Below are 27,559 nucleotides of genomic sequence, written 5' to 3' on the forward strand. Positions count from 1 at the left end.
TCCTCTTGCTTTTTCCGAGTTACTTTCTTCTCTATCCTGTGTATTTGCATACAGTTTGCAGTGAGTTGTGTTTTTGCTTTTGCATTTGTTTTGCATTGTTTTTGAAAATGGCTTCACATTTTTTTTCGTGCAATCTGCCCTTTAATGTGGTTATTTTCTTCCATTACGTCTACAAAAACCCACTCCCTTCTGTGACGCCCCCGGGCATAGAATGTACCGAAATAAATAAATAAATAAATAAATAAATAAATAAATAAATAAATAAATAAATAAATAAAGCACAGTAATGTTTCTTGGCGGCGGTCAGTCGTAAGATCGATAAACGTCATAAACATCTGGCGAGAAAGAGGCTGTACACAGACTCCACACAGGCAGTCCGGGAACTCCGACGCGTCGCCAAGTCGCTCGACTTGACCTGCGATGTGCATCGCATTGTGAACTCTTTTCCGTGTCCCATGCGAGTTCTGTGGAATAGACGTTCAACACCTGCCCACACTGACGCTGACGCGGCCTGCCATCCCCAGAGGGTAACTGGGCCGCTACCCCTGCTCCAGTTGTCGCAGAGTGACACCCTCATCATTCACAAGGAGTCTCTCCGGCGCTCCACGCGTGCCCTTCTTCCCCCGCGTGGGTCGGACCTTCCTGGCGGTTTAACCCGCCGCGAGGAGGTGGCGCTTCGGAGAATCCGCGTGGGCGCAGCTTTGACCCCGGCGATAAAGGCCTCATGGAGGACGCAAGTTCCCCCAGAAACATGCCCCTTCTGTAAAAGCCCTGCCACTGAAGCGACCCTGGACCACCTCCTTGGTTCATGCTCGGGCCTCCAGGCAGCACGAGTTCGTCACATGAGGGCCCTTGGGTACCACCCAGGACGACCACCTGACCTTCGCCGCTGGACGCACGGTCCCCAATACCGGCCCCTCCTCGACTTCATTGTGGAGACGGGACTGCTGGACTACATCTAGTTTATGCCAAAGGGCGTACTTGCGTAAATAAAAAAAAAAAAAAAGAAAGAGGCTGGTGACACCGACGACGACGACGACGACGATGATGATGACGATGATGATGACACGCCACTGCTCACCTTCTATCTTTGATATCTAGCTTTGTTGTTAAGCGTTTCCTATAAAATTGGTATCATTGCTATCGTTAAATATAAATATTTTAATGAATCAAACTTGTAGTTTGCCTTCACGGCTCTTTAGTGGTTGAGGCGAAATTGACTCGACAACGTGAGCCCGCCTGTGGGTGTCCTAGGCTCCTAGCTAAGTGCAACACCATAGCCCTTCACCATGAGGAACCTACAAACTATGGGCACAAGATTAACGAACACAAAAAAAATTGAGACGCACACATTCCCACGGAAGTCTAGATCTGCAATTACGTTACGTAAGAAATACAATCACGAACGCGTCACATGCGAAAAAAATCCCGGGAGATGTCCACTAACGTGAAACCTGGGGAGGAGCGAAGCATGCACTGTATAAGTGTATTCTTGGCGCCTTGCAGTTTTTGCCCACGGAGAGGAAACATTTGGGGAGTAGAGGTATACAGTTTTGCTGTAAAAATCCCGTGTCTTTGAAGCACGAAGCGCTCCAGCACGAGGCGTAAATGAGTGTCCCAGTGTTTTTTTAGTACGCGTTACGTTCTAGCGCGAGGCGTAAACGAGTTTCCCGGTGTTTTAATACCGTGACTATATGAGACGATGATTACGACGGCGACAGGAGACACCAACAGCCGCAGCCTCTAAGGGGCTTCGCTCCTAAAACAATGCCAAACTTCTACATGGAACTGCCCCCTCATTTGCCGAACAAAGAAGGGCATATACTCATCCCTCGCCACACGGGAGGCGGCCGGGGCCAGACACGCCTTACAGGACCAATTAGAACTATTGCGGAATCATCAGTATTCTCCAATTCATGTCTGTTTCAAAGCGCCCGTTTCGAGAAAGCACTGATTGGCTGAAACCAGACGACCAGGTGTGACGCTGCAAGTGAAACTACGTCACGACTGAAACGGACGCGAAATGGACATTTTCGAAGCAGACATAACTCAGAATTCCGCCCCTGGTCCGTAGAGCCAAGGCCGAAGCTATAGGATTGATAATTCCACCCCTCTATCCCTCTCCGCTCTTTCACAATAAATTTTATGTTGATGATGATGATGATGACGACGACGATGACGATAACCCTACAGACTACAGAAAACCTCGAATAGACCTGGTTCAACTCGCGCCGGTATTCAGAAAGAAGAAAGCGACGCAGCCAGAAAATTATCATGAAGATGGTAATGAGGGGACACAATTTCACCTTTGGACATGTGTCTGATGTCTGTGCTGTCTCTACTGCGACAGGCTCTGTACCCTCAACATCAGCGGCAAATGGGTCGTCCGCGGAAGCATGCCTCAGAGGAAGACGCAAAAAAACCCAAAAATTCGTGGGCGAAGATGGATGACCAGTGAAGCTTTTTTGCACACGACACAGAAGTAAGGTCAAGTGTAGGAAGCAATTTTATCCTTCTGACGTGTTAGCAGTAATCGTCCTTTAAAAAAAGCCAGTTAAACCTAGATGTAAAGAAGTTGACAAAAGTTCGCAAGTTTTCGTTACATGAAGGTTTTCGTTACATGTAGGTTTAGATGCAATGTTACACGTTTAGCTTCGTTAGACGCAACGTTTAGCTTCGTTACATGCAACGAAGATAAAATGCTAGACACTGGTGAAGGTGAACTTTCATGGATTTATTTTACAGTGAAAAACTGCGTGAGTTGCGCCTGCTGCTTTCGCTCGAGCTTAGGCACTACACGGCGTCCCAAAGAAACAAGGTTACTTACCCCCGTATAAACGAACGTACCTTAATTAAGTATCAATTTTGCTCTTTGACAGTTTTCAGTGCCTTAACGTGTTTCAAGAACCAAATGTGTGTGCCTTTTTGCGAACTTGATGCTCTTTACCGCACTCAAAGTTGTTGGGAGGGTGATAGCTGGGATGCTCCACCAGGCGACGACATTCTTCTTTCTCGCCGGAGGGCGCGCCATTTAAAATTGTGCACAATTCTGTGTCTTCAGAAAGTTGTGTCTTTTCGGAAAGAGCTCATGAGCTCGTCTTGAAAAGACACAACTTTTTGTGTTCTCACATCAGAAATCGTCACTGACGAACCGATACCACAGATAGCAGTGGAGACGCGCGACCACACGCCAGCAGGACGGCCTAGCACCGAACCGAAACCGCACTCACACGTTATTCTTTTACCTGCGAAGCTACACAAGCAAAACCAGAAGTTTATGATACGTTAACCACAGGGTGGCGCTAGGCACTCTGTTCATCATCATCATCATCATCATCAAGACGAACCCGCCGCGGTGGCTCAGTGGCTAAGGCGTTGCGCTGCTGAGCACGAGGTCGCGGGTTCGATTCCCGGCCGGGGCGGTCGCTTTTCTGATGGAGGCGAAAAACAAAAACGCCCGTGTGTTCGAGATTTCGGCGCACGTTAAAGATCCCCAGGCGGTCAAAATTAATCCGGAGCCCTCCACTACGGCGCGCCTCATCGCCTGCGTTGCGTCGGTGCGTTAAACCCTACAATCAATCAATCAATCAATCATCAAGACGAATTTAGGTTTTACGTGAGTCGCTTTCGTTGCTGCTGGCTCCATACAGTAGTGCTAGTATTTGATAAATTAGTCAATTTTTCCGGCCGATTTTTCAGTAAAAGTGCCAAAAACAACGGCTGATCAGCTTGCCGACTTCTTTGTCAAGGTTACCCGGCGCAACGTTTTGTTACATAGAGGCCGCAAAAGACATGATCTAGGATAAAAAAAAACTTCGTTAAATCCAGGAATTCGTTACAAAGAGGTTCGTTACATCCACTTTTACTGTACACGCACACGCACACGGAGACGCACTAACCCCTACACATAAACATACACATGTACATTTACATACATGTACATACATACACGCTCGCACTCATTTCGACTACACTGATCTTGAAATGAATGGTGCCAATTGACAGCTACTCCACCCAAAATTTATATCCAATAGTTAAGACGTATAATCTGGAGGAGCAAATCAAAGCTTTTAACGGCGTTCGACTTCGGTGGCGACCGCGTGCTACCACACGCCCACACACGTGCGCACGCACACATGCACAAATCCACGCCCTCGCACAGAGAGAGGGAGAGAGAGGGGCTATGTTGTGTTTTCCTTCTCGCCGTACCCGTTTTAATGCGTTTTTTTTTAGTAATGAACCAACAAGCCCACACCCGAATTCTACTTCGTTTTAACAGTGAAGCTGTTTAGCAAACCGTAATTTTTCGTGTCCGCAGTTAAAAATACCAAGAAATTGCCGAGCGCGCACAATTGAACGCGGGCGTCGCGGCGACCGCCCGGCAGTTAACGATACCTAGAAAATACATAGCGCTCGTGTGTGTGTAGCTCGCGGCGACCGCCCAGCGTCCCCTGCGCACCTTCTCAAGCGAAGCATACACCCTTAGGGCGAAAAAAATAACTCCAGTGTTCACCGTAATAAAGGCAACACTTGCTCGGGAGTCGGAACGAGAAAGACGTCATAGTGTACGGCCCTCCAAGGTGATTCACAAGAATTATCACTTACACAAAATGAAAGAAGCTCACACTTATAGCAACAATGATGGAGTAAAGGTCGTTGCGACAAAGAAGAAGAAGCAAATAGGCTGCAATCGTGGACTTAAACCACCGTGACGGTCGTGAAATTTGAGTGTAGCGTCGCTATCTTCAGGTCTTACGCGCTAGTAGGAGCTTCCTTCTTTTTGTGACTGTTTCGGTCACGTCACCGGCGCCTTTCCTCCGATGGTACAGACAAAGACTTCGACTTAATAGATTACCGGTGGTGTGCAACGGCTATTCCCAGCAGGAGGCAGAAAGCGGCAGGGACAGTAGCTTTAATTTTGCCACCTGGCTAAACAAGCACTGGGCCTTCAATTTCTCGTCCGCTGTACTTGACGGCCATCTCCGAGACAGGACACCATGCTATGTGGTCCCCGAGTGCGGGTGCCGGATCACTTCCACGTGACCATTAGTGGCTCTTGCCCCGCCACCGCACCCAAGCAGAGCGTCGAGGCTGCCCGCTGTTCAGGGGCCGTCCTTGTACTTGTAGCCACCGCCTGCATGCACGTCAGACAATTTAGTTTCCATTGATGGGGCAATGCGTGCCCTTACACTATTGAGATGGAAACGTTGGCTAAGCACAATCTTTCGCAACCTTTTCAACCTTAAATGGACCCTGCAACACTTTTTTAACACGAAAGTGTTTTATTCCGGGGTACACAAACATTTGAGTGACGTCATATCCGTCACGGAAGTGACGCCAGTACAGCGAAGCAAGCTGCCTGTAAAGGGTGCACCCCTGCACATGGGGTCTTCTTGCGGGGAAGCAAGCTGTACGTTATACTTAGGATTCGTTTTCGGGTTTAATATTTTAACACGAAAATGTTTTATGCCGGGGTAAACCAAGATTTCACTGACGTCGTATTCGTCACGGGAATGACACCAGTACACCTCTGCCAAAGCTACCCGCCAGCAGGACGTCGCCCTCCAAGCACACCCAGGAGACAGCCGCCGACCCGCAAATCATGCTCAGCTGCAGATTTCGCTGCACATTTCACTTCCGTGTTTTACCGATTTCTATGAAAGAGGAATCAACCATAATTTTTTCAACTTTTTCCTAAATCTTAAATGCTCTCAGAACGTAGTCAACAAACACATCCAGTACTTTGAATAGGGGGTCCGAAACTATACCTCAGCCAGAAAGCACTGCTCTATGACCCCCAGATGACTTGGAAACATGCTCAAAAGGTTTCCACCCTCATTCCCAGTCTTGGCGTTCGGTGAGTGCTCGAATGACGTCATTACAGCCTTGAAGCGACTATCGGCCGCCTTTCCTTCAGTGGCGCAATGAACGCACTCGATCGCTACTTTGAAACGACAGCCACAAAAGTAAAGCAGAAACGGAAGGCGTATCCGCTGCGGCGAGCAAATCACGCAATGCCGCCTCGTGCTGGCGATAAATAAAGCTTTCATAGTGCTTCTACGTGAAGGAAAGAGGGAAAGCGCATATCGGAAGTGTTGCAGGGTCCCTTGAAAAAACCATGAGGACAAAAGTTTGCTTCATCAAGAAAACGGCTGCTTTGTCTCGTTAACAATATGGCCAGTTTCATGGAACAATTCAGAAAATAATCAAGATATTCAGGAAAACGAACGATGCAGTGGCCAGTCACAAGCCACTTTTTTGCTGGGTCTTTATGACGTCACAAGACCTTTCTTGTGCTATCAGCGGCAGCCGACACCAGCTACCACCAAGAAACATGACTGTGCAAGTGTAATGGCGCTTTTAGTTCCGTTTTGTCAGAATCTTAACGCGCCATTATAGGTAACACTGATAAATCTGTTTCTACTGTTCCTTATTTCATTGCTAACGCCGTGTAGCGCGAAATTTTAAAGCTCTTTTAAAACGAAAGTGTTTTATGCCGGGTACAGCAAGACGTCACCGACGTCATATCCGTCACGGAAATGACATCCCCAGAAAAATTCACGCATCTCCACGAAGCGAATCATGACGAATGGGCGAAGCACTGGGATCGTTCTTACCGTAAATCACCCGTGGCCTTGCTCACTAGCGGATGTAAATGAGTGACAACGCGTGTGTGCAGTATATACAATTCCAATCCAATCCAATCTGATACCATTCAATCCAATCCAATCCAATTTAATCCAATCCAATCCAATGCTACTCGCGCATGCGCAACACTGTGTACACGGACGCCAAGGCACGGACAAAGCGAGGTCCTAAGGTGCTTCGCACCTAAATGTTTCACTGAAGCGGCGGCGCTAGGTTTCGAGCCCACGATCACTCCGGCCGCAATGGGAGGTGTGAGACACTTTGCCAACTGGGCTATGACTCACGCCTGCTCAGCTATACAAACGCGCCTTAAATCCTTCCCTATGACATTCTCCATTCAGATGGTGCTGCCGTCTAGGAGAGGTGAAGGGAACTTGTGTGTTGTGACGCTAATGAGGGCCGATAGTTGGCGCTACTGCTGCAAGTGTGATGGCCACGCGTAAGAAAACGTGCATTAAGGCAGAAAGGCAAACGACAAGCCACCTTAGCCACGACGGTGACTGGCGAATGTCGCGCTCATGACTGCTTTGGTGCGAACAGACACACGCCAGCGGGAAGCGGAACACGTTCACGCATTCACTGTCCAAGCTACACGAACTCTGCCTCTCGCGTTCCACAAGCTGAGCTTGTCGCAACGCAAGCGTCTGCCGTACACGCCACAGAGCAGGACCGAAGTGGTCACACCTTTGCCGAAGCGACCCTCCAGCTCGCCAAGCACACCCAAAAGAATACTGCTGACCAGCAAATCATGCTCCTTTCGCAGTAGCGGGTGGTTAATTCACCAGACGATTCACTGAAAACCCGTTCGGTTTCGTTCATATGGTTTGCGAACGCCTGGGGTTTCAATTGGATTTACGTAATGCTCCGGCGCGTGTAATCCAGTGTTTAATGTTGATACGTCTAACGGGGCCCTACCGAGGAAATGTAAATAGTGATGTGCAAGTTCATGTCAATGCACAATAAACATTCAGCTGCTCCTTTGTAGGCGCATCTCACTTTTGTGTTTTACCGATTCCTGTGAAAGAAGGATCAACAAAAACAATTTTTTTTCAGTCTTCTCGCGTTTCTTCGCTGAACCCACATCTACCGTGGTTGTAACGGAGCTGAGTGAGTTACCGAACGCTAGTCTTTTCATATTAAGCACGGTTGTATTTTGTCTTTACGACACCTTTAAGACACCCTTTTGGATGATCCAAGCCAAGTGAAACTGGAATATTGCCCAGATAAATGGTATGTTCACTTGGCAACATTTTCACAGGCTTCGGCACACCTTCTCCTCCTTACGACGGTTTTCATCCGCTTTTCTTTGTTTCTTATCGCGCACTTAGCAGCGGTTTCCTGCGCTTACGTACTGTGTACTAGGAAAGAAAATGGAGAAATAAACGCACCCACGGGGGCACCGAACCTACAGCCCTCGGGTCGCGCGTCTGCCACCTCACTTCATTTGCTTCCACTTTCCGGCGCAATAATGTTAAAGTAACGTAGTAACGTAACGTAACGTTCTAGCGGGCCTGGTTACCACCTCCAAGCGTAGGACGCAGTTTTCTTTAAATGCCTAATAAGCATTTTTATAGCTTGTATTCGCTGGCGAGGCGCCAAGCAGGCAGCCATGTCAGATACTTGTCCGTGCTAAGCACATTATTTGTGTTGAACGTTACAAACTCTACCCCACCGAGCGCAAAGTAATGCCTCAAGTCCAACGCGAGTGCGATTAATAACATCTCTGTTGGCACCACCGTTGAGAATCGGGTTGAAACGGAGCAGACGACGCACGTCGGTGTTTTTTCTTTCTTCGGCGTGCGGGCGCAGTGGCACAATCCGCGCCGTGTCCGTGGCGCATCAGCCATGTCTGTGGCCGTTTCCAGTGTTTCCAAGCGAAGAAATTGACAGCTAAACTTTTTAATGAATACCACCTATACAAACTGAAAGAGGAATCCCGTCTGTCTGTCCGTAACGCTTGATGTGTCACATAAAGCCCGAGGGTCCTCATACTTTCTTATATGATACCCGTTGCATTGCCCTCCAAAACGCCTTCGCAGCCATCATCATCATCATAATCATCATCAGCCTACTCAGGTTTCCTGCAGGACGAAGGCCTCTCCCATTGACCTCCAACCGCTCCTGTACTGCGCACCTCAGGTGCACAGTTTACCCCCGAATCTCCTAATTTCATCCCTCCAACAGATTAATGGCCTCACCCTTTTTGTAGACCCGTCTCTTGGTGTTAACTTTGTTACCGTATTTGTCCACCGGTTGTCGGTTCGCCTCACTACATGACCAGCCCATGTCCATTTCTTTTGCTTTATTTCAACTATGATATCTTCTAGTCTATTTGGTACCCTGACCCAGGTAGCTTGTTTCCTGTCCTGAAGTGTTACGCCTAATATTATTGGTTCCATGGCCCTTTGAGCCGACCTAATTTTGCTTTCTAGTTCTTTAGTAAGGCGTCAAGTTTCAGCTCCATACGCCATAACCGGCAGTATGCAGTGGCTGTAGATTGTTTAGTACCAGAGGCTGCTTCCTCGCAAGAGGCTGCTTCCCCGCAAGAAGATCCTGTGTGCAGGGGTGCACCCTTTACAGGCCGCTTGCTTCGTTGTACTGGCGTCATATCCGTGACGGATATGACTTCAGTGAAATCTTGGTGTATCCGGGAATAAAATACTTTCGTGTTAAAAGAAATGACTCATTTTATACCAAACCACAGTATTCTTGGGAGAGGCGAAAATAAACAGAACAGCAGTTTTATGCGGAAAATAAACAGAACAGCAGTTTTATGCGGAACCTAAATCAAACCTAAATGGAACCAGATGAAGGGAGTATTGGTGGGTGATTCAACTTACAGAACAGATCGGGTCCCCCGCATCCTAAGGGGTCGCAGGGGAACTCTTTGGCCCCAGACGTGGTGCCCGCTTCCGGGTAGGTGTACATTATCCAGCAGCGGCCCAGGCAGCGGCTGCACTCGGCTCCCAGCACGTTACTGGCGCAGTGCGGGCTCTGGGGAGATAAAAGGGTGGGTATGGTGGTGTGGACGTACAGGAATTAAAGGGGCCCTGCAACACTTCCGATAAACGTTTTCACTCTTTCCTTCGCATCTGGAAGCACTGCGAAAGCTATATTTATCGCCAGCACGAAGCGGCACTGCTTGATTTGCTCGTGACATCAGATGCGCCTTGCGTTTCTGCTTCGCTGTTGAGGGGATTTCTTTTTAAAGCGGATATCGAATCCGTTCATTGCTGCATGTTGTGTCACACCGCTTGCCATAAAGAATGGCGCGGTGACTGGAGCGAGACGCGACGGGCGCCGGCACGGTCCGCGGCACGAGCAGGGAGTACGAGTCTCGACCCGCTGAAGCCCAAGCACCGACTGAGCCCCCGAGCGGCTGTTTATTCACGATGACAAACGGAGACACGCGTACACGCGGGAATGGTTAGCTCCAAGCACGTGGGTCGCGTCATCAACTACATGTATAGAACACTCTCAACCCAGAGGCCACTCCATGCAGAGGCGCACCCAGTGCGCGTGAACTACGAAGGATGGCGCCACTGATGCACCACACTGCAACTGAAGGAGTGCGGGCCAGTAGCCACTACACCGCTGTAATGACGTAATTCCGTAGGTCGAAGAACGCCATTACCGGGAAAGAGAGAAACATCTTGTGAGCAGGTTTCCAAGTTTCCATAGACACTGAGCAGTAATTTCTGGCTGAGGTCCTTTGCGACCCCCAATCTGCGTACAGGATGTGTTTGTTGACTACGTTCTGCAAGTATTGAAGATTTCGAAAGATGTTGAAAAAGGTGTTGCAAGGTCTCTTTAATGAGGACCTTCGTCATCGCGGCTCATCATTGGCTCACCTCTCGCAAGCAGCTGGACGGGTCGCAGTACTTCCAGGCGCCATTCTCGAACGGGGCGAGCCGCTCCGCCAGCTTCTGAAGCCGGCCGCAGGCTCCCGCTGCAGCGTGGGACACGGGGTACGTAAAATATGCTGCACACTGAGCACCCGATATGTACAGTCTGTTGCCAAAATTTTCTAGGCCACGCCAGAAATGCAAAGGCCACGAAAAATTCAAAGCACAAGCTTATAAGCTTGAGCTTTGGATCGCGAGGTATGCCTCGCGAGCGAGACTAAAAGGTTTTATGCTAGAAAGCTGGATAAAAGATCTTTATTTCCCACTGTCATAAAATAATTTGGTGAGAGTGAAACGTTAAGCTTCTGCTTTGCGTTATTTGCGGTCCAGGCACATCTGACATGGCTTAGAAAATTTTGACAATAACAGTACATTACAGCGAGATTAATTAGTACATATCCTGATGGCACCATCACCACAAATTTCATGAGCGAAAAGCGGTAAAACCGTATTTACTGTGCCCTGCTGGGCACAAGGACGCGGGTTTGATTCCCGTCAGCGGCGGCCGATTTTCTGAGGGAGGCGAAAAGCGAAAACTCCCGTGTGTTCGAGATATCGGCAGGAGGTGGTCAAAATTAATCTGGAGCCCTCCCCTAAGGCGCGCCTCATATCGTCTGAGAAGCGTCGGCGCATTAAAATCCGCAGCCAATCCACTGGCACCGAAGACTTACAAATAGCCAACGGGTTGGCGGTTAGAGTAACGACAAAAGGTGCCGCTGCATGCACAGTGGACTTAAGATATCTTAAGTTCACATGTAAGGTAAGTGGAGATAAGCTCACAGCATGAAGGCTGTGAACTTATCTCCAGCTCTCATTTCGAACAGCAGCGAGAAAGCTGAGAACAGTGTACCAGAAAGGGCGGTGGTGTCGTCATGCGCAAGCCATGTAAAATCTCATCAAGCTCCTTTTTCTGATACCACAAGGATAGGGTCGCAACAGGTGCGACATCTATACATACTCTATAACAGCGCGCGAAAAGCACCTCTTTCGGTACGTCTACACGTCACATCATGGTACTTTCGGGATGATGCACGCACGCGTGAACTGATTGGAACGTTCCCGTTCGCCCATTGAAGACACTTTGCTAACGTGATTTGATTACGACGTATTACGCACCGATGCCACACAGGAGACTTGGCGCGCCATAGTTGAGGACTCCTGGTTAATCTGGAAAACCTGGGGATCTTTAACGTGCGCCGAAATCTCGAACACACGGGCGTTTTCGCTTTTCGCCTCAATCATAAAAGCGGCATTCGCGTCCGGGAATCGAACCCGCGTCCTAGCACAATGTCTTAGCCACTGAGCCACCACAGCAGGTACCCGGCTAACATACCCTTATAAGTCTGGCCGTTGAAGGTTTCCGGGTCGGTATCGGCCGCCGCCTTTGGAGGGGGGTCTTGGACGCTCGCTTTCTCCGCGGGCCCGCAGACGAGCTTGGTGCGGTTGTGGGCGTGCAGGTATTGGCACCGGTAGCGGACCACGCGGCGAGCAGCCTCTGCCTGCCCCTGCCCAGGCAGCAGCAGCAGGAGGGACAGGAGTGCTGCCAGCTGCAGCGGGCACTGCATGGCTACTGCCTCTGCGAATGCGCGAGGCACGGTCGTGCGATGCCCACTAAGGGGGATTGGCCAAGAAAACCACGTACGCCTCAACGTTGGGTCTCTGGGATTTGTCATTTCTGACGACCCAGAAGGAGCTCCAAAGCAAAAAAGAAACCAGCGGCAAGAACACGCAGGACAAGAGAAGGAGGGACACAACCACAACGCTGGACTACCAACTGATTTAATCGGGAAAAAGCGATACACTTATATGCAAAACCACGCGCACGCGCACACCTTGACAGCATGAACTCTAACAGATAAAGAATTTCACTTCCTAGCTGTATAAAGCTGTCTCTTCATGCTGTCAAGGTGTGCGCGTGCGCGTGGTTTTGCATATAAGTGTATCGTTTTTTCCCGATTAAATCAGTTGGTAGTCCAGCGTTGTGGTTGTGTCCCTCCTTCTCTTGTCCTGCGTGTTCTTGCCGCTGGTTTCTTTTTTGCTACATTATGAACCAACAAGCCCAGCATTTCACTCTCTTGAGCTCCAAAGCTTCGCAGTATTTTTAGAGCGAAAGCTACTACGGCTATATCTTTCAAGGTCATTCATCATGCCTGAATGACCTTCAGCTGCCAGCACTCAAGCTGCGCATTTCTTCCTTATCGCGTCGCTCGTTTGGAGCCTCCGCTACGGTACCACGTGACTAGGGGAAGGTAAAATGGCTGCTGCGCCTGCGCTTGAACGCTCAGCGCCGGTTTGGCGCTTTGCACATGCGCTTCAGCGCAAGCGAAAGGATGAATCTTGTCATCCAGTTGGTACAGCTAGATGGCAGGCTGAGAAATCTCAAGCAAAGGCAAGCTTTCTGGAAACACTATGTGCACATTCTTTGCTTCAGCTCGTAATAACTAGGTGTAGTAGGGTTAAAGGAGCCATGAAGACAAAATAAAAGTTCGTTTTATTCGAAATATTAGGTGTTTCATAGTACCCCAACCGCTTTCCCGGAAGCAAATGGTGCTTTATTCAATTAGAAATAAGGCAATTAAGCCAAATTTTAAACCTCCCGCTTGTAGCGACACCATCGTCATCGTAATCATCAGCGTCACAATCATCATCACGGTGCCCGGCCAGCGGCATCAGTTCCACGCGCTACAGATCGAACGTCGAGTCAGCAGCTGGGCGGCCGCACGTCCGCACCGCTCCCTTTCCTGGCCGGGCCAACGCGACCTGAATAAATGTAAGAGCCCACCAACCGAGTCAGCCTCCTACAAGTGGTGACCCGGACGTTCCCTACACGTTCGATCTGTAGCGCGTGGAACTGATGACGCTGGCCGGTCACCGTGATGATGATTGTGACACTGATGATACGATGACGATGGTGTCACTACACGCTAAATTGCACATTTCGTGACGTGAACAATGGCGTCATATGAGCCGGTACATGAAACAGATACTTAGTATGTCGACTCCATATAGCACTCACACGCAGGAATCAAGCAAGAATCGGAACTCGTGCCGAAACTGAGACGGCGGCCATTTTAAAAATACTAGTAACACCTAGTACACCCGCAGCCCTAGTCATAGAATCACCTGAGCCGGATAACAAAGCTCTCACCGAGGAGCTGGGGCTTGCATTTAACAACCTCACACCACTTGAACTCTCAATGCTTCTACGTGCACGAGCGGCAGGAGTTGTGGGATACACGGATGGACCGGAAAGCGACCATTCCGCGATACCCACAAAGGACGAACGCCCAGCCGTCGTCACCGCTGCCTCGTCGCGACGGACGAATAGACTAGACTGGTACGTATGTGCGGTATTTTTATTACGGCTAATAAAAGTTCAATTTCACTAGCAGTATAGCTAGCAGTATTTGACGATTTGACGATTTGACGGTGATTTGACGAAGTCGGCGACGAGCGGCGTCATGTCCCAGGAGTGCGCTAACGTAAGGGTCCCTGCCGTAATCACTTCGTCGGAAATGAAGCGAGCACACTCGTACTTCCTTTAGCTCCCTTTCTCCTCCGTTTGCAAAGTTCACAAAACGTAGCCACTTGCTTCGCCGAGGTTCGTCGTTGGGCAGCGCACGAAAGGAGATCTCCTCACCGGCTGGGATGTCGCCCTCCCTCGACGATTTGCCCGTACTACATGGACATTTCAGGACGCAGCAACGAAATGTCATTGTAAAGTACTCGAACAAACTGAAGTTTTCAGTGGTTGTAAACTGAAAACGAGCTCGTAACGACAGCAGAAAGCCAACACGAACACCATTCCGAAACTTCTGCGACGAGTGGCACTATCTCGTCGCTGCTTGTTGTTCCTTATTCCGCTTGTTTCTATTTTTATCTTTGCTGGTTGGCGATATGACGCTAACTTCCTGTCAAGGGATTAAGATATTAAGCAAGGTCGCGGCTGCGGTTCGTTGGCCCCGAAAAGCCTCGAACCCGAAAATTCATCTGCGCGACGGCGAGATGTCCAGCTCGGCCGGCGGTAGTTTCGTACGCATTGGCGTACATGTTTGCGTGTTCGTTCAGAACTTCAACCGCTTACTCCACCGTTCTCAGTGTCATAAAAGGAATGTGCAGTATGTTTCACGGGCATATGGCTCACTATGCAAACTGGTAAGCCCTGCCAAACTTGCGTTTGCTTTCGCCGGCCTCCGCCAATCGCAGAGCATTTTAGTATGACATCATAGGTTATGTTGCGGGAAATGAGCTGGTGGGTCGCATGGTCATTCCCTTTTCTCCTAATTATGTAGATTATTTGAGCGAAGTTTGCGTTAAGAGTAGTGTCAGTATGGTTCTAACGAGGCAATCTTTCGAATGAACCAAACTTGTGTTTTCTCTTCATGGCTCTTCTAAACCTGAGCCTTTTTTCCAGAATTTCTATTGCTAGAGCAGTCCTTGACCGCCCGTAACCGCTCATAACGGCCCTCGACAAGCAAATGAAAGAGATCGAGAGAAAGTGTTTATTAAAATGAAAATATTTACAAGACGGAGTCTTGCCTCTCGACAGAGGGCACAGGTCTCACCGGGGGAAAAAGAGATTTGAAAAAGAAGAAAAAAAAAACAAGCAGTGAAAGGGCAATGGGAAATTGAATATAATAACAGGCTATAAAAGGCTATGTACAGACTATATACATACACACTCAGGTTACATACAGACTATTTGCATACACACGCACTCACACATACACACCCACGCACACAAGAGGGTTAACAGCGGGGGGATAGCCGGTGGGGTCTGGCTTCGACAGTTTATGGGCGGGTGTTGAGGCCTGACTCGCCGAAGTACCAGGGGAGCAGCCTGGAGGCCTCTCGGAGCAGCATGAAGGGTACCCTGGACGCAGGATGTCCTCTGCAGTGCTTGAGCGTAGCCCCAGCCGCCAGTACCCAGACACTAGTTTGTTCCGGGCACCAGCGTACGCAGGGCAGGAGCAGAGGACATGACCCAAACTTTCGGGGCCGGGGCTGTGGGCACAGGTGGGTGTGGCCTTGCGACCCTGCCTGTGGAGGCGTGCTGCTGTGTTGTAGCAGCCGGTGCGGAGCCGGAGGAGGAGGGACCGCTCTGTTTGGGATATCCCTCTGGTGGGAAGGGGCCGCGGGGCCTCACCGGTGGCCACTCGTTTGCAGGGGTGGCGGGCGGCCACCTCTCGCCTGGTGACGTCCCTGGCAACATCATAGCGCACCAGGGACGCGGAAACTGGGGCAATTGGGGAGTGGTGGGCTGCTTTGGCTAAATCGTCTGCAGCCTCGTTCCCCGACCAACGTGGGCAGGAAGCCACTGCAGTCGGGGGTTGCAGCCTTGTCCCTGCAGGTCGCGCAGCTTGGTAACCAGGGACATCTCGAGGTGGCCACCTCGCCCCCGTGGTGCAGATGCCTCCCTCAGGCGAAGTAGCGCCGGCCGGGAGTCGCAGAAGATGGTGGCCGCTGGTGGTGGATCTTCCCGCAGCATGTCCGCGGCCAAGTGTATAGGCCTGCCAGCCCGCATTGCCTATGGGCTCCTTTGGCCAGGGAAGTGCAGGCAGCAGCACCTCGGCCCTCACTTGGAAGGACCGAGCCATCTGTGTATACCAGTAGTTGTCCCGGCGGTTCCAGGTCTATGAGGGTAGCAGCTTCTTGGCGAATCCCGACCTCTGGCAGTCTCACCCGGGACTTAACTCCTAGCAGCGTGATTGTGATGTCTAGGGGTACGGCTGCCGGTGGCGGGGGAGGGGGGGGGGGGAAGAAGGCACGCCCTCTGAGGGACTTCAGCATAGTCCTCAAATAGAGCGGCCATGCTGGCCATGCGGGATTGGCCTCTCGAGCGAAGCCTGGCCAGGAGGTTGTCACCTCCAGGTGCTCGGTGCAGGCGCTCCACATGTCACAGCGCTGTCTGCGTGGAGAGCAGCTGGATGGGCCAGCTTCCGGTTTCCGCCAGGGTGCTAGCCACTGGGGAGTCTCTTGGGCGGCCGACGCAGCGCCGAAGGGCCTTTCGATGAGCCAGCTCCAGTATCTTCCATTGGGCGTCCCTGATGTTCACCACGGGGAGTGCGTAATGAACACGCGAGACAGCGCAGGCTCTGTAGATCCGGAGCGTCCACTGGTGCGAGCACCCTCTACCCTGTGCCACGAGCTGGTGGATACCCTAGAACTCCAGCGATCCCCCCCTCCAACCCGCGCCGCCGAAAGAGATCGCTGGAGCACAATGAGGAGGGGGTTGGAGGCGAGGGGGCCGCCTTTCACCTCAAATTATTCGATACAAGGGAAGAGGATTAAAGACGAAAATAATTGTGCCTGCCTACAAATAATGAGCACCGATAATTGTTCTTTTGCGTGGATGAGCTACGCACCAATCACACGCCGCTTCGATGATATTCTAACCAAGAAGGTCAGCCATTTTGCGATTTCAGCTGGGAAAATAAAACACAACAACCGGAAAGGCATGCGGAGTACGGCGTCATCTCAAAGCTCTTTTTTTATTAACGGCGGAGCTGTTTAAGATTGAGTTCCAGCCATGCCGGGCTTCGCTCAAAAATTAGCGCGGTAGAATGGAGAGGAGGAAAGTGCCAGGCTAGGAAGTGTGAGGGGAAGTGACGAGGAAATGATTAGCCGACGAGAGAGAGAGAGAGAGAATAACTTTAATGAAAACCAGCGATGTTAACCGAGCCGTCGGGCTGGCTTGCTACGCTAGATGAGAGAAGAAAAACAAAACGAAAAAAAAGAGAGAAAAAAAAATGTGAAAACGAAATGATGTCATTTGATGCGGCCAAAATTTTCAATCACAAAACTCTGTCCAGTTCTGTGCTCCGAAGAAACTCCAAAAGAGCTTTGATTGCACGCGCAGCCTGACTGGGACCCGACCATGGACCTAAAACAGCCCTCAGCTCAAGTCCCGCACCAAGCTGCCTGCACAAAGATAATATGAGTTTCTGTCGGTGCACGGTGTACTTTGGACACACGCATTTAACATGACGGATGTCTTCTCGTGAGTCACATTTGGAGCAAAGAGGTGAAGATGCCTGCTGGATTTTGTACAGGTAATGTCCCGTGTAGGCCACAGTCAAGCGCAGACTATGCAGAATGGCTTCCCCGTGCTTGCTAAGTCCAGGTGGCATTCTGAAGGTGCACTTGGGATCAATCTCATGAAGAGGTGCGTATTGCTGCCTTGCATCAGTCCAGATAGACATCTGCGCAGTCCATGCGGTTGATGAGGCGAGTATTGCCGCATCCTTTCTCGTGAGTGGGATCGGCACAGCTTCAGTGCAGAGACTGTGGGCAGATGAGGCGGCTTTGTCAGCTGCGTCGTTGCCGGCAACTCCGCAGTGGGCAGGAAGCCATTGCAGATCTACGCTGTGTCCCCTTTGTATGGCTTGTAAGTGCAAGAGATTGATTTCCCAAGCCAGCTGTTCTTTTGGAAGCGACTTCAAGCTTTCGAGTGCTGACCTGGAGTCTGTAAATACAGCCCATTGATTGGCCGGCTGCTTTAGAATATACTGAAAAGCAGCGCGCAGCCCAGCCAGCTCGGTGGCTGTCGTCGAGGACTTGTGGCTCAATAGGGCGCAGATGGTAGTGAGCGACGAAGGAATGGAGATCCCTATCGCCGACGATGTAGCCGTCACTGAGCCATCAGTGTACACATGAGTGTGGCCTTTGTATTGGTTGTTAATATTGTCACGAAGACAAGGACGACGCAGTTGTCTTGCAGGAGAAACAAGTTTATTGGAGCGAACTTGTGCTCCCCTAACAACTAAAAAGAATACAGAGGCGGCGAAGCAGCGGTCAACAAAGTGACTTGCGTCAGCGAGCGTCGCAGAATCGAATGCCCCGGCGTCCGTACTGCAGGCTTTTATCTTTCGGCGCGCGTGGTTCTCGAAACGTCGATCCACATCGAGAACATAGTAGATCCAAGAAGATTATTCTGGGCTGTTCACGTTAGATCGGAATGCTCTCCCTATCACAACAGATAACACATGCGGCACAGAAAGAAAGAATGGAACACGCGCTTCCCTTGGCGCATAGATAACACAGACCGACGCAGCCGGGCGGTAAAAGCAAAACACAAATAAACAAACCCAATGTATGGTTCGCGGCATTACCCCCCCTCTAAGAGTGCATCGACCCGATGCTAACATAAGCGACAGTCCGAACAAATGAAAATAAAAGTTCGTCACCGTTCGTAGAAAGGTTTTAAGCGAACCACGTGGACGACTTCGGGTCGCGTGCGTCGTCGTGATGTGCCGGAATCACCACTGGGGATCACTTCGTAGGTTAATTGCCCAACACGTCTTAGAATCTGGTAGGGTCCGAAATACCGTCGCAGAAGTTTTTCACTGAGTCCGCGTCGTCGGATGGGAGTCCAGACCCACACACGATCCCCTGGTTGGTACTCGGCGTCTCGGCGTCGGAGGTTGTAGCGGCCCTCATCCACCAGCTGCTGGTCCGTTATACGAACTCGAGCGAGCTGGCGGGCCTCCTCCGCACGTTGAAGATATCCGTGGACGTCGGCGTTGAGGTCGTCGTCTTCTACGTGCGGAAGCATGGCGTCGAGCATCGTAGTCGGCCTTCTACCGTAGACAAGCTCGAACGGCGTCAGCTGCGTCGTCTCCTGGATAGCCGTGTTGTACGCAAACGTGACATACGGGAGCACTTCGTCCCAAGTCTTATGTTCAACGTCAACGTACATTGACAGCATATCTGCGATTGTCTTGTTCAGACGTTCTGTTAGTCCGTTCGTTTGGGGGTGGTACGCCGTCGTTCTTCGGTGATCCGTGTTGCTGTAGCGTAATACTCCTTGCATCAGCTCCGCAGTAAATGCCGTTCCGCGGTCTGTGATTAGGACTTCCGGGGCTCCATGTCGCAGCACAACTTGGCTTATAAAGAACTTCGCCACTTCTTGTGCAGTCCCCCTCGGAAGAGCGGCGGTCTCTGCGTAGCGCGTCATGTAGTCTGTCGCTACGACAATCCACTTGTTCTGTGATCGTGACGTAGGGAACGGGCCTAAAAGGTCCATTCCAATCTGTTGAAATGGTCTCGATGGGACGGCGATCGGTTGCAGAAGTCCGGCGCGTCTTGTCGGCGGCGTTTTTCGTCGCTGGCAGTCACGGCAGCTCCGGACGTAGTGGGTGACGTCAGAGGTAAGGCCGGGCCAGTAGTACCTCGCCTTGATTTTTCCAATAGTGCGGGCTGTGCCCAGATGTCCGGAAGACGCGTCGTCGTGGCACGCTTCCAAAATTTCGTCACGAATGTCCGCGGGGATGACGAGAATGTAATTCGCTCTTGTTCCGGGGCTGAAATTCTTCTTCCAAGAACGGAGTTTCTCAGGCTGAATGCTGGTAAGCTGCGTTTGAAGGTCCTAGGAACGGCAACGTTGCATCCCTCGAGGTACTCGATTATGACGCGTAAGTCGGGGTCGGCACGCTGCTGGGCGGCTAGGTTCTCCGTCACGATCCCGAAGAACGCGCTGTCTTCATCAGAGTCTTGTGGTGGTGGGTCGACGGGGGCGCGGGACAGGCAGTCGGCGTCGGAGTGTTTCCTGCCGGATTTATAAACGACTGTAACGTCGAACTCCTGCAGGCGCAAGCTCCACCGCCCAAGACGGCCAGAGGGGTCCTTCAAATTGGCGAGCCAACACAGCGCATGGTGGTCTGTTACAACCTTGAATGGCCTTCCATACACGTATGGGCGAAATTTTGAAATCGCCCATATATTAGCCAGGCACTCTTTCTCAGAGGCAGAATAGTTTTTCTCCTCCTTCGACAGACCTCGGCTAGCATAGGCGATTACCCTTTCGCAGCCGCTTTGCTTTTGGACAAGGACGGCACCCAAGCCTATATCACTGGCGTCCGTGTGCATTTCCGTTTCGGCATTTTCGTCGAAATGAGCGAGCACGGGCGGGCTTTGCAGGCGTTTTTGCAGCTCGCCGAATGCTTTTTTTTGGTCGTTTTCCCAGCTGAAAGGGGTGCTATCTTTCGTCAAGCGCGTGAGTGGCTCTGCAATTCGTGCGAAGTTTGCGACGAAGCGCCGGTAGTATGCGCACAGCCCGAGAAATCTTCGCACGCCCTTCTTGTCTTTCGGCCTTGGGAAGTTCGCAATGGCTGAAGTTTTTGCCGGGTCAGGTAGGACTCCCGCGGCGTTGACGACGTGGCCCAAGAACTTGAGTTCCCCGTATGCGAAACGGCACTTTTCAGGCTTCAGCGTCAACCCCGACGTACGAATGGCCTCGAGTACAGACTCCAACCTTGCAAGGTGTTCGTCGAAAGTCCGGGCGAATACCACTACGTCGTCGAGGTATACGAGGCAGGTGTGCCACTTAAGGCCAGCTAGCACAGTGTCCATGACTCTTTGAAACGTCGCTGGTGCTGTGCACAGCCCAAACGGCATCACCTTGAACTCGTATAGGCCGTCTGGGGTTATAAATGCAGTCTTCTCTCGGTCTCTCTCGTCCACTTCAATTTGCCAGTAGCCGGTCTTCAGGTCCATCGATGAGAAGTACTTCGCGTGGCAGAGGTGGTCGAGGGCGTCGTCGATTCGGGGGAGGGGGTACACGTCCTTTTTCGTGATTTTGTTCAGTCGCCGGTAGTCAACGCAAAACCTTAATGTGCCGTCTTTTTTTCTTTACGAGTACGACGGGCGCAGCCCAGGGGCTTTTCGATGGCTGTATAATGTCGTCGCTGAGCATGTCGTCGACTTGAGTCCGGATGGCTTCCCGTTCATGTGAAGAGACGCGGTACGGTGACTGTCGGGTAGGTCGGGCTCCGTCTTCGATTATTATTCGGTGCTTCGCTAGAGGGGTCTGACGTAGTTTTGCGCTCGACGAAAAGCATTCGCTATAGCGACGCAGCAAAGCCAATAATTTTTTCCGTTGTTCTTGCGGTAGCGCCGGATTCACGTCGAATGGCTGCGGGAGCTTGAAGGTTTCTACGGGTGTGCGGTCAAATTCGGCGACCGCGATCACATCACTTGCTTCTTGCGTTTCTTCGAGGAACGCAATTGCAGCTCCCTTGTTTAAATGCTGGTACTCTTCGGTGAAATTAGTGACCAAAACGTGAGATTGGCGTTGCTTAAAGTGCGCAATGCCTCTTGCGACGGAGACACCGCGGTCGAGAAGTAACCTTCGATCACTCTCTACGATAGCGTCGATGTCAGAAGCAGCATCCTCACAGTAGACGGCGATCATCAAGCTTGCGCGGGGTGGCAGGGTGATGTGATCGTCGGCGATCCTGACAGCAGCACGGTGATCGGGGTTCGGCTGCGGCGTCGTGGAGTGATCGGAGGAAAATGTTATCGACTTGGTCTGCAGGTCAATTATTGCGCCGTTGTCCGTCAAAAAGTCCATTCCGAGAATCACGTCGCGGGAGCAGTTAGGCAGAACGACGAACGCCACAGGGTACGTTGTGCCGTCTATGGTGACGCGCGATGTGCACGTTCCACTTGGCGTCACGAGGTGGCCTCCTGCTGTGCGTATGTGCGGACCGTCCCATCTGGTCATAACTTTCTTCAGTTTAGACGCAAATGGTCCGCTCATTACCGAATAGTCAGCTCCCGTGTCTACGAGGGCGACTACGTCAAAACCGTCGATGGACACCTTGACGTCAGATGCAGTCTTCCTCGAGTTCCGGGTTCGTCGGGGCGTCGTATCTCTGCTTGTACGTGTTGATGGTCGGGCACTGTGCATCGTCGTTGTCGTCGTCTTCTCAACGGACGTCTCGGTCAGGTCGGGTACGCGTCGCGCCGTGTAGCTGTCGTCGTGTTCGGGAGTCTCGTCAGGGTTAGGTCGGGTCGTCGGGATGAGGGCATGTCGTGAATCACTGTCTTCAGCGCGTCCTTGCGTCGTTGGAGGGTTTCTAGTTTTTCGCCGTAGAGCAACTTCACCTCCAGAAGTTGCCGCTTTTAGTTTCCCCCGCGTGGGCTGGGGGACCTTCCACGTGCGTAATCAGCATTGCTACGGCGGTTAGGCGACTGGTATGGGTAGGGCGATGGCGATCGGTATGAGCGGGCTGGTCCTCGGTTGGTGTGGGACAGGTATTCGTCGATCTCAGTAGGGCGCTGGCCGGGTCGGGGGCGTGGGGCATCGACGGAGAAACCACGCAGTCCGAGTCTCCTGTACGGGCAGCGACGATAGATGTGATCGGCCTCCCCGCAATGGTAGCAAAGCGGACGATGATCTGGCGTTCGCCAAACGTCAGTCTTCCTCGGCGTCTGGGTTTGGGCTGTGTACGGCGGTACGGTCGACGGCGGCGAGAGTGGGGACGGCGGCGAGAGTGGACGGCGGTACGGTGGAGCTTCTTGTAGACGGGTTGGAGCAGGGCGGGGTCGACGAACAGCCGCGGAATAGGTCATCGCCTGTGCCTCGCGGGGCGCCTCGGATGGCATAGAAGTGGCCAAAGCGTGTTGAACCTCTTCGCGGATGACGTCAGTCAGGGAAGCCTCTTGAGGTTGCGGCGTCGTCGGAAAAAGCTTCCGAAGCCCCTCCCTGACCACTGCTCGGATGGTCTCACGCAGTGTGTCGGAGCTTGTAGCCCCGGCACCGATCGTCTCGGAAACCATCACGTTGACCGGGCGATCGTACTGCCTCGTTCGAACTTCCAGCGTCTTCTCCATCGCGGCCGCCTCAGACGCGAATTCGGCCACCGTCTTGGGAGGATTGCGGACAAGGCAAGCAAAAAGCTCCTGCTTTACCCCTCGCATGAGAAACCTTAGTTTCTTTTCTTCTGTCATCTCCGGATCCGCACGTCGAAACAACCTCTTCATCTCCTCAACAAAGATCGCTACCCCTTCGTTGGGGTGCTGCGTTCGAGTTTCGAGTAAAAGCGCTGCGCGTTCTTTTCTGACCACGGTAGTGAAGGTCTTAGTGAACTCGCTTTTGAACTGAGCCCAGTTATCAAGGAGCTCTCGTGGTTCTCGAACCAAGTGCGAGCCGAATCGTCCAAGTAAAAGAAAACGTGCCGGAACGTTTCTGCGTCGTCCCACCTGTTGAATTTCCGGACGCGCTCCAGTTTCTCCAACCATTCTTCTGGGTCTTCTGCGGGGGCTCCTCGGAACGATGGCGGTTCCCGGGGCTGCTGCAGGACGATTGGCGACGTTGTTTCTTGCACCATGGTGTTGGTTGCAGCGTTCCTTTTCTTGGGCCCTTCTGGCATCAAACCGAACTCGGGTGCTCTTGCAGGCGGGGGCTGGCTCTTGTTGGACTGGCTTGGCGGCTTTTCGAGGTTGTAGTGGGCATGAAGGGTGCGTACCCACCAGATGTCACGAAGACAAGGACGACGCAGTTGTCTTGCAGGAGAAACAAGTTTATTGGAGCGAACTTGTGCTCCCCTAACAACTAAAAAGAATACAGAGGCGGCGAAGCAGCGTTCAACAAAGTGACTTGCGTCAGCGAGCGTCGCAGAATCGAATGCCCCGGCGTCCGTACTGCAGGCTTTTATCTTTCGGCGCGCGTGGTTCTCGAAACGTCGATCCACATCGAGAACATAGTAGATCCAAGAAGATTATTCTGGGCTGTTCACGTTAGATCGGAATGCTCTCCCTATCACAACAGATAACACATGCGGCACAGAAAGAAAGAATGGAACACAAATAAACAAACCCAATGTATGGTTCGCGGCAATATGCTCCAAGGCAAAGAACTTTAGAGCCGGGGCTGGTATATCCGCCTTCCGCTTAAATCCAGGTACCGTGGTGACAATTTTCATAGGAGGGAATAGCCACGGAGGGTGAGGAGAAGAGGCTGAAGGCTGACACTGGGAGGGTATAGCGTGCTGCACTTCAGAGGCCCAGGCGGCAGCAAGAGGATGCCCATGTTGCCTTGCCACAACGCGCAGGCGCGTGCGAAGTTGCTCCATTGCCTGCAAAGCAGTGGGCGGAAGCCGTCTGCTCTCTGTCATGGTTCCCATTGTGGAGGTGGTCTTCGGGACACCAAGACATATCCTCAGTATTCGAGCATGCAACCCCTCTAGTATTTTATAATTCCCTTTGGAAAGAGAAGTCAGAGCTGGGAGGCTATAGCGAAGTAAGCCTTCGCAGAGGGCGTCTTATAGCCGTAAAAGAGAGCTGACGCTACATCCATCAGTGCTGTTGGAAAGCATGCCGAAGATGTGCGCGAATGACGTTAACTGCTCTTTTAGGCTTCGGATGTGAGCCGTCCATGTCAGATGGCGGTCGAAGGTATACCCAAAAACCTGTGATGGGTGACATACGGTATCGGTACGCCTGCGGCCGTTAACTGGTAGTTTGAGACGTTCCGCTTTGTTAAGGCCATGGCAGCGCACTTTACCGGTGATATTGCGAGGCCACGTGTCGCGACAAAGTTCTCAATTGAACTTACTGCACGCTGAAGTCTCGATTGGAGCACACGCCTGTTGCGGCCCGAGCACCAGATACAGATATCATCAGCGTACATAGAGATTTCAACGGATTTCGTCAGGCATCTCTCAAGGCCAATCATTGAAATATTGAAAAGAGTCGGGCTCAATACCCCACCCTGAGGGACACCACGGGTCACGTTATGGAGGGATGTCTCACCATCCGCTACAGACATGTAGGTGGTCCTATCAGAGAGGTAATCAGACATCCAGTCGTACATTCGTCCCGCGATGCCTACAGACCTCATTGCTGTCCGGACAGCTTCATGGAGAGCACAGTCGTATGCCGATTTAATGTCAATGAAGACTGCAATGGTAATTTGCCGTGCGAGCTTTGCGTGCTTCACATGTGTTGCAAGGGCAATTACGTTGTAAATGCTGCTCCGGCCCTTGCGGAAGCCCGACATCTGCGACGGATAAATGCTTCTGTCATTCAGATCCCACTCTAGGCGAAGCAGCACCATCTTCTCCATGAGCTTCCCAATGCAGCTTAGAAGCGCAATAGGCCGATACGAATCAATATCCGTGGGGTCTTTCGCAGGTTTCAGAACTGGCACGATACGAGCTCGCTTCCACCCAGGCTCAAGACGGCCGGTCTCCCAGGAGCGGTTGAATATTGACAAAAGCCACCGCTTCGCATTGCCGCCTAGATGACATAAAACCGCATAGTTTATCCCGTCTGGGCCCGGAGAAGAGGCTTTGTTGACTGAGCACAGAGCAGCTTCAAGTTCTGCCATAGAGAATGGTTCGTCCGTGTAGGGTGTGTTTGGTGATGGGTTCGCAGCCCTGGAAATAGTCGTTGGTGAAGATCCCGGTGCGGCAGTAATTTTAGTGCAGAAGGCTTCAGCAACATCTAAGTCGCTTACCTTCATTCGCAGAGAAATTGAGTTAAAAGGGTGCAACTGAGTTCGCGGTGCACGAAGACCACGCACTAAACTCCATATCCTTGTCAGCGGCTTCCGAGGGTCTAGCTTCGAACAAAAAGGACGCCCATTCACGTTTGGCAAGCTTCTTGAGATATCTCTGATTGAGCTTTTGCGTGCGTCTAGCTGCTCGTATATCTTCTACCGCGGAAGTCTTCCGTGCGCGCCTTTCTGCCCTTCTACGAATTGCCCTGAGATTTTTATACTCGACGTCAGCCACTGTATACTCCTTTGGCAGGCTCGCGGTTTTGCTGCACAACCTCCGCGTATTTGCGATGCTGTTGATAGCGTCGTCGTATGACGAGAAATCACCAGCGCTTGTCTCGACGTCTGTGGAGAAGTTACCCCAGTTGACAAAATGAACAGCACATTTACGACGACCAGAAGGCAATCCGTCGACAATAATATAAGTTGGTACATGGTCGCTTCCATGAGACTCTATGTCTGCATACCAGCTTGTGGTCGTTGACAATGCTGAGGAAACCATTGTGACGTCGATAGCACTTGACGTCCGTCCACGATAAAACGTTGGTTGCCCAGTGTTAATAACACACAAAATGAAGCGGTCTGCAATGTCCAACAGGCGATGTCCTTTGACCGTGGTTTTCTTACTTCTCCATGACGGATGGTGAGCATTGAAGTCCCCCGTGAGGATGTGTGGAGGTGGTGTACGACGAATTATGTCCTCCAGGCGCTGAGGGTTCAGCGATACGTGGGGCGGAATATACGCAGTGATGACAGTAAAGGAAACGCCTGCGTGTCGCACGGTAATAACTGCTAATTTGTTCAACGCGTTAGGCGGCAGATTGTGTTGCATGAATGTGAGGTCGTTTCTCACGCATAGCAGGACTCTCGTCTTTGCCAAACCAGTTGATGAGCGCAGGACTGCGTACCCGGATAGCCGTATATCTGTAGAAAGGCGGGACTCCGAAATGGCAACAATAGGGAACTGGTGTTTTTGCACAAATCTGCGGAAGTCTGGAAGCCGCTGACCAAGTCCACATGCGTTCCATTGAAAAATTGTTGCTTTTTGCCGAATTTGCTGCACAGAGGGGGACCGTGTAGTGATGGGTGCCGCTACCGTCATTGTGCTAGGAGAGGTGAAACGAAGTCGAGGAGCGTCACGACAGCTTTGGCAACTGGGGATGCAAGAGAGCCGAGAAAGAGGCGCACAGCTTCCACGATGGAGTAGATTGCAGAACAGAGGCCTGCCGAGTTACAAGTTCGGTCTGCGACTCGCGTTGTCCTTTGAGGGAAGCATGGGAAGGAGCTCTAGAAGACCGCGCAGCAGGGATTGGAGGGACAACTGGTGTTGACGCCGGCGCCCTCGTAGTCATGGACATTGGTGCTGCTCTCGGAGCTGGTGAAAGGGCCTCTACTGACACCAGAGGGGTGTAGCTGTAGGAGCAGGTGCCACCGCGGTAGCTGCAGTTTCAGCTTTTGACGGTGCGCAGGTGTGGGGAGTGTGCGTAGCGGCGCAGATGTTCGGGTGGGTAGGCGCGCGTCGGGGATTGGCTGTGCCTAGTGATGACGTAAGCTCCGATGTTTCCTGTCCTCGCATCTCAATTGCGAAGGTGGCAGAATTTTTGTGTAAACGTTTTTGCTTTGTATCCTAATTCTAATTTGTTTTGCTGTTGTTTTTACTTTTTCTAATTTTGCGCTTTCCCTTTCCTTTTTAGAGGATCAGGCCACCATCCTCCAATTCCCG

At 51.5% G+C, this 27,559-nt stretch overlaps 1 protein-coding gene across 1 annotated transcript; it reads right to left on the reverse strand.

Moving 5' to 3' along the window:
* Positions 1-5,102: 5,102 nt before the first annotated feature.
* On the reverse strand, positions 5,103-12,227 carry LOC144139776 (uncharacterized). Its single transcript, XM_077672036.1, has 4 exons — positions 11,887-12,227; positions 10,500-10,597; positions 9,489-9,642; positions 5,103-5,134 (listed from the first exon to the last, which is right to left on the reverse strand). The coding sequence occupies exons 1-4, from the start codon at positions 12,224-12,226 to the stop codon at positions 5,103-5,105; spliced, it is 624 nt and encodes a 207-aa protein (XP_077528162.1). The 5' UTR covers position 12,227.
* Positions 12,228-27,559: the final 15,332 nt, after the last annotated feature.

The sequence above is a fragment of the Haemaphysalis longicornis genome, unplaced genomic scaffold (genome assembly GCF_048455015.1).
Source record: "Haemaphysalis longicornis isolate Haplotype H1 unplaced genomic scaffold, Haemaphysalis longicornis Haplotype H1 scaffold_5, whole genome shotgun sequence".
Classification (NCBI taxonomy): domain Eukaryota; kingdom Metazoa; phylum Arthropoda; class Arachnida; order Ixodida; family Ixodidae; genus Haemaphysalis; species Haemaphysalis longicornis.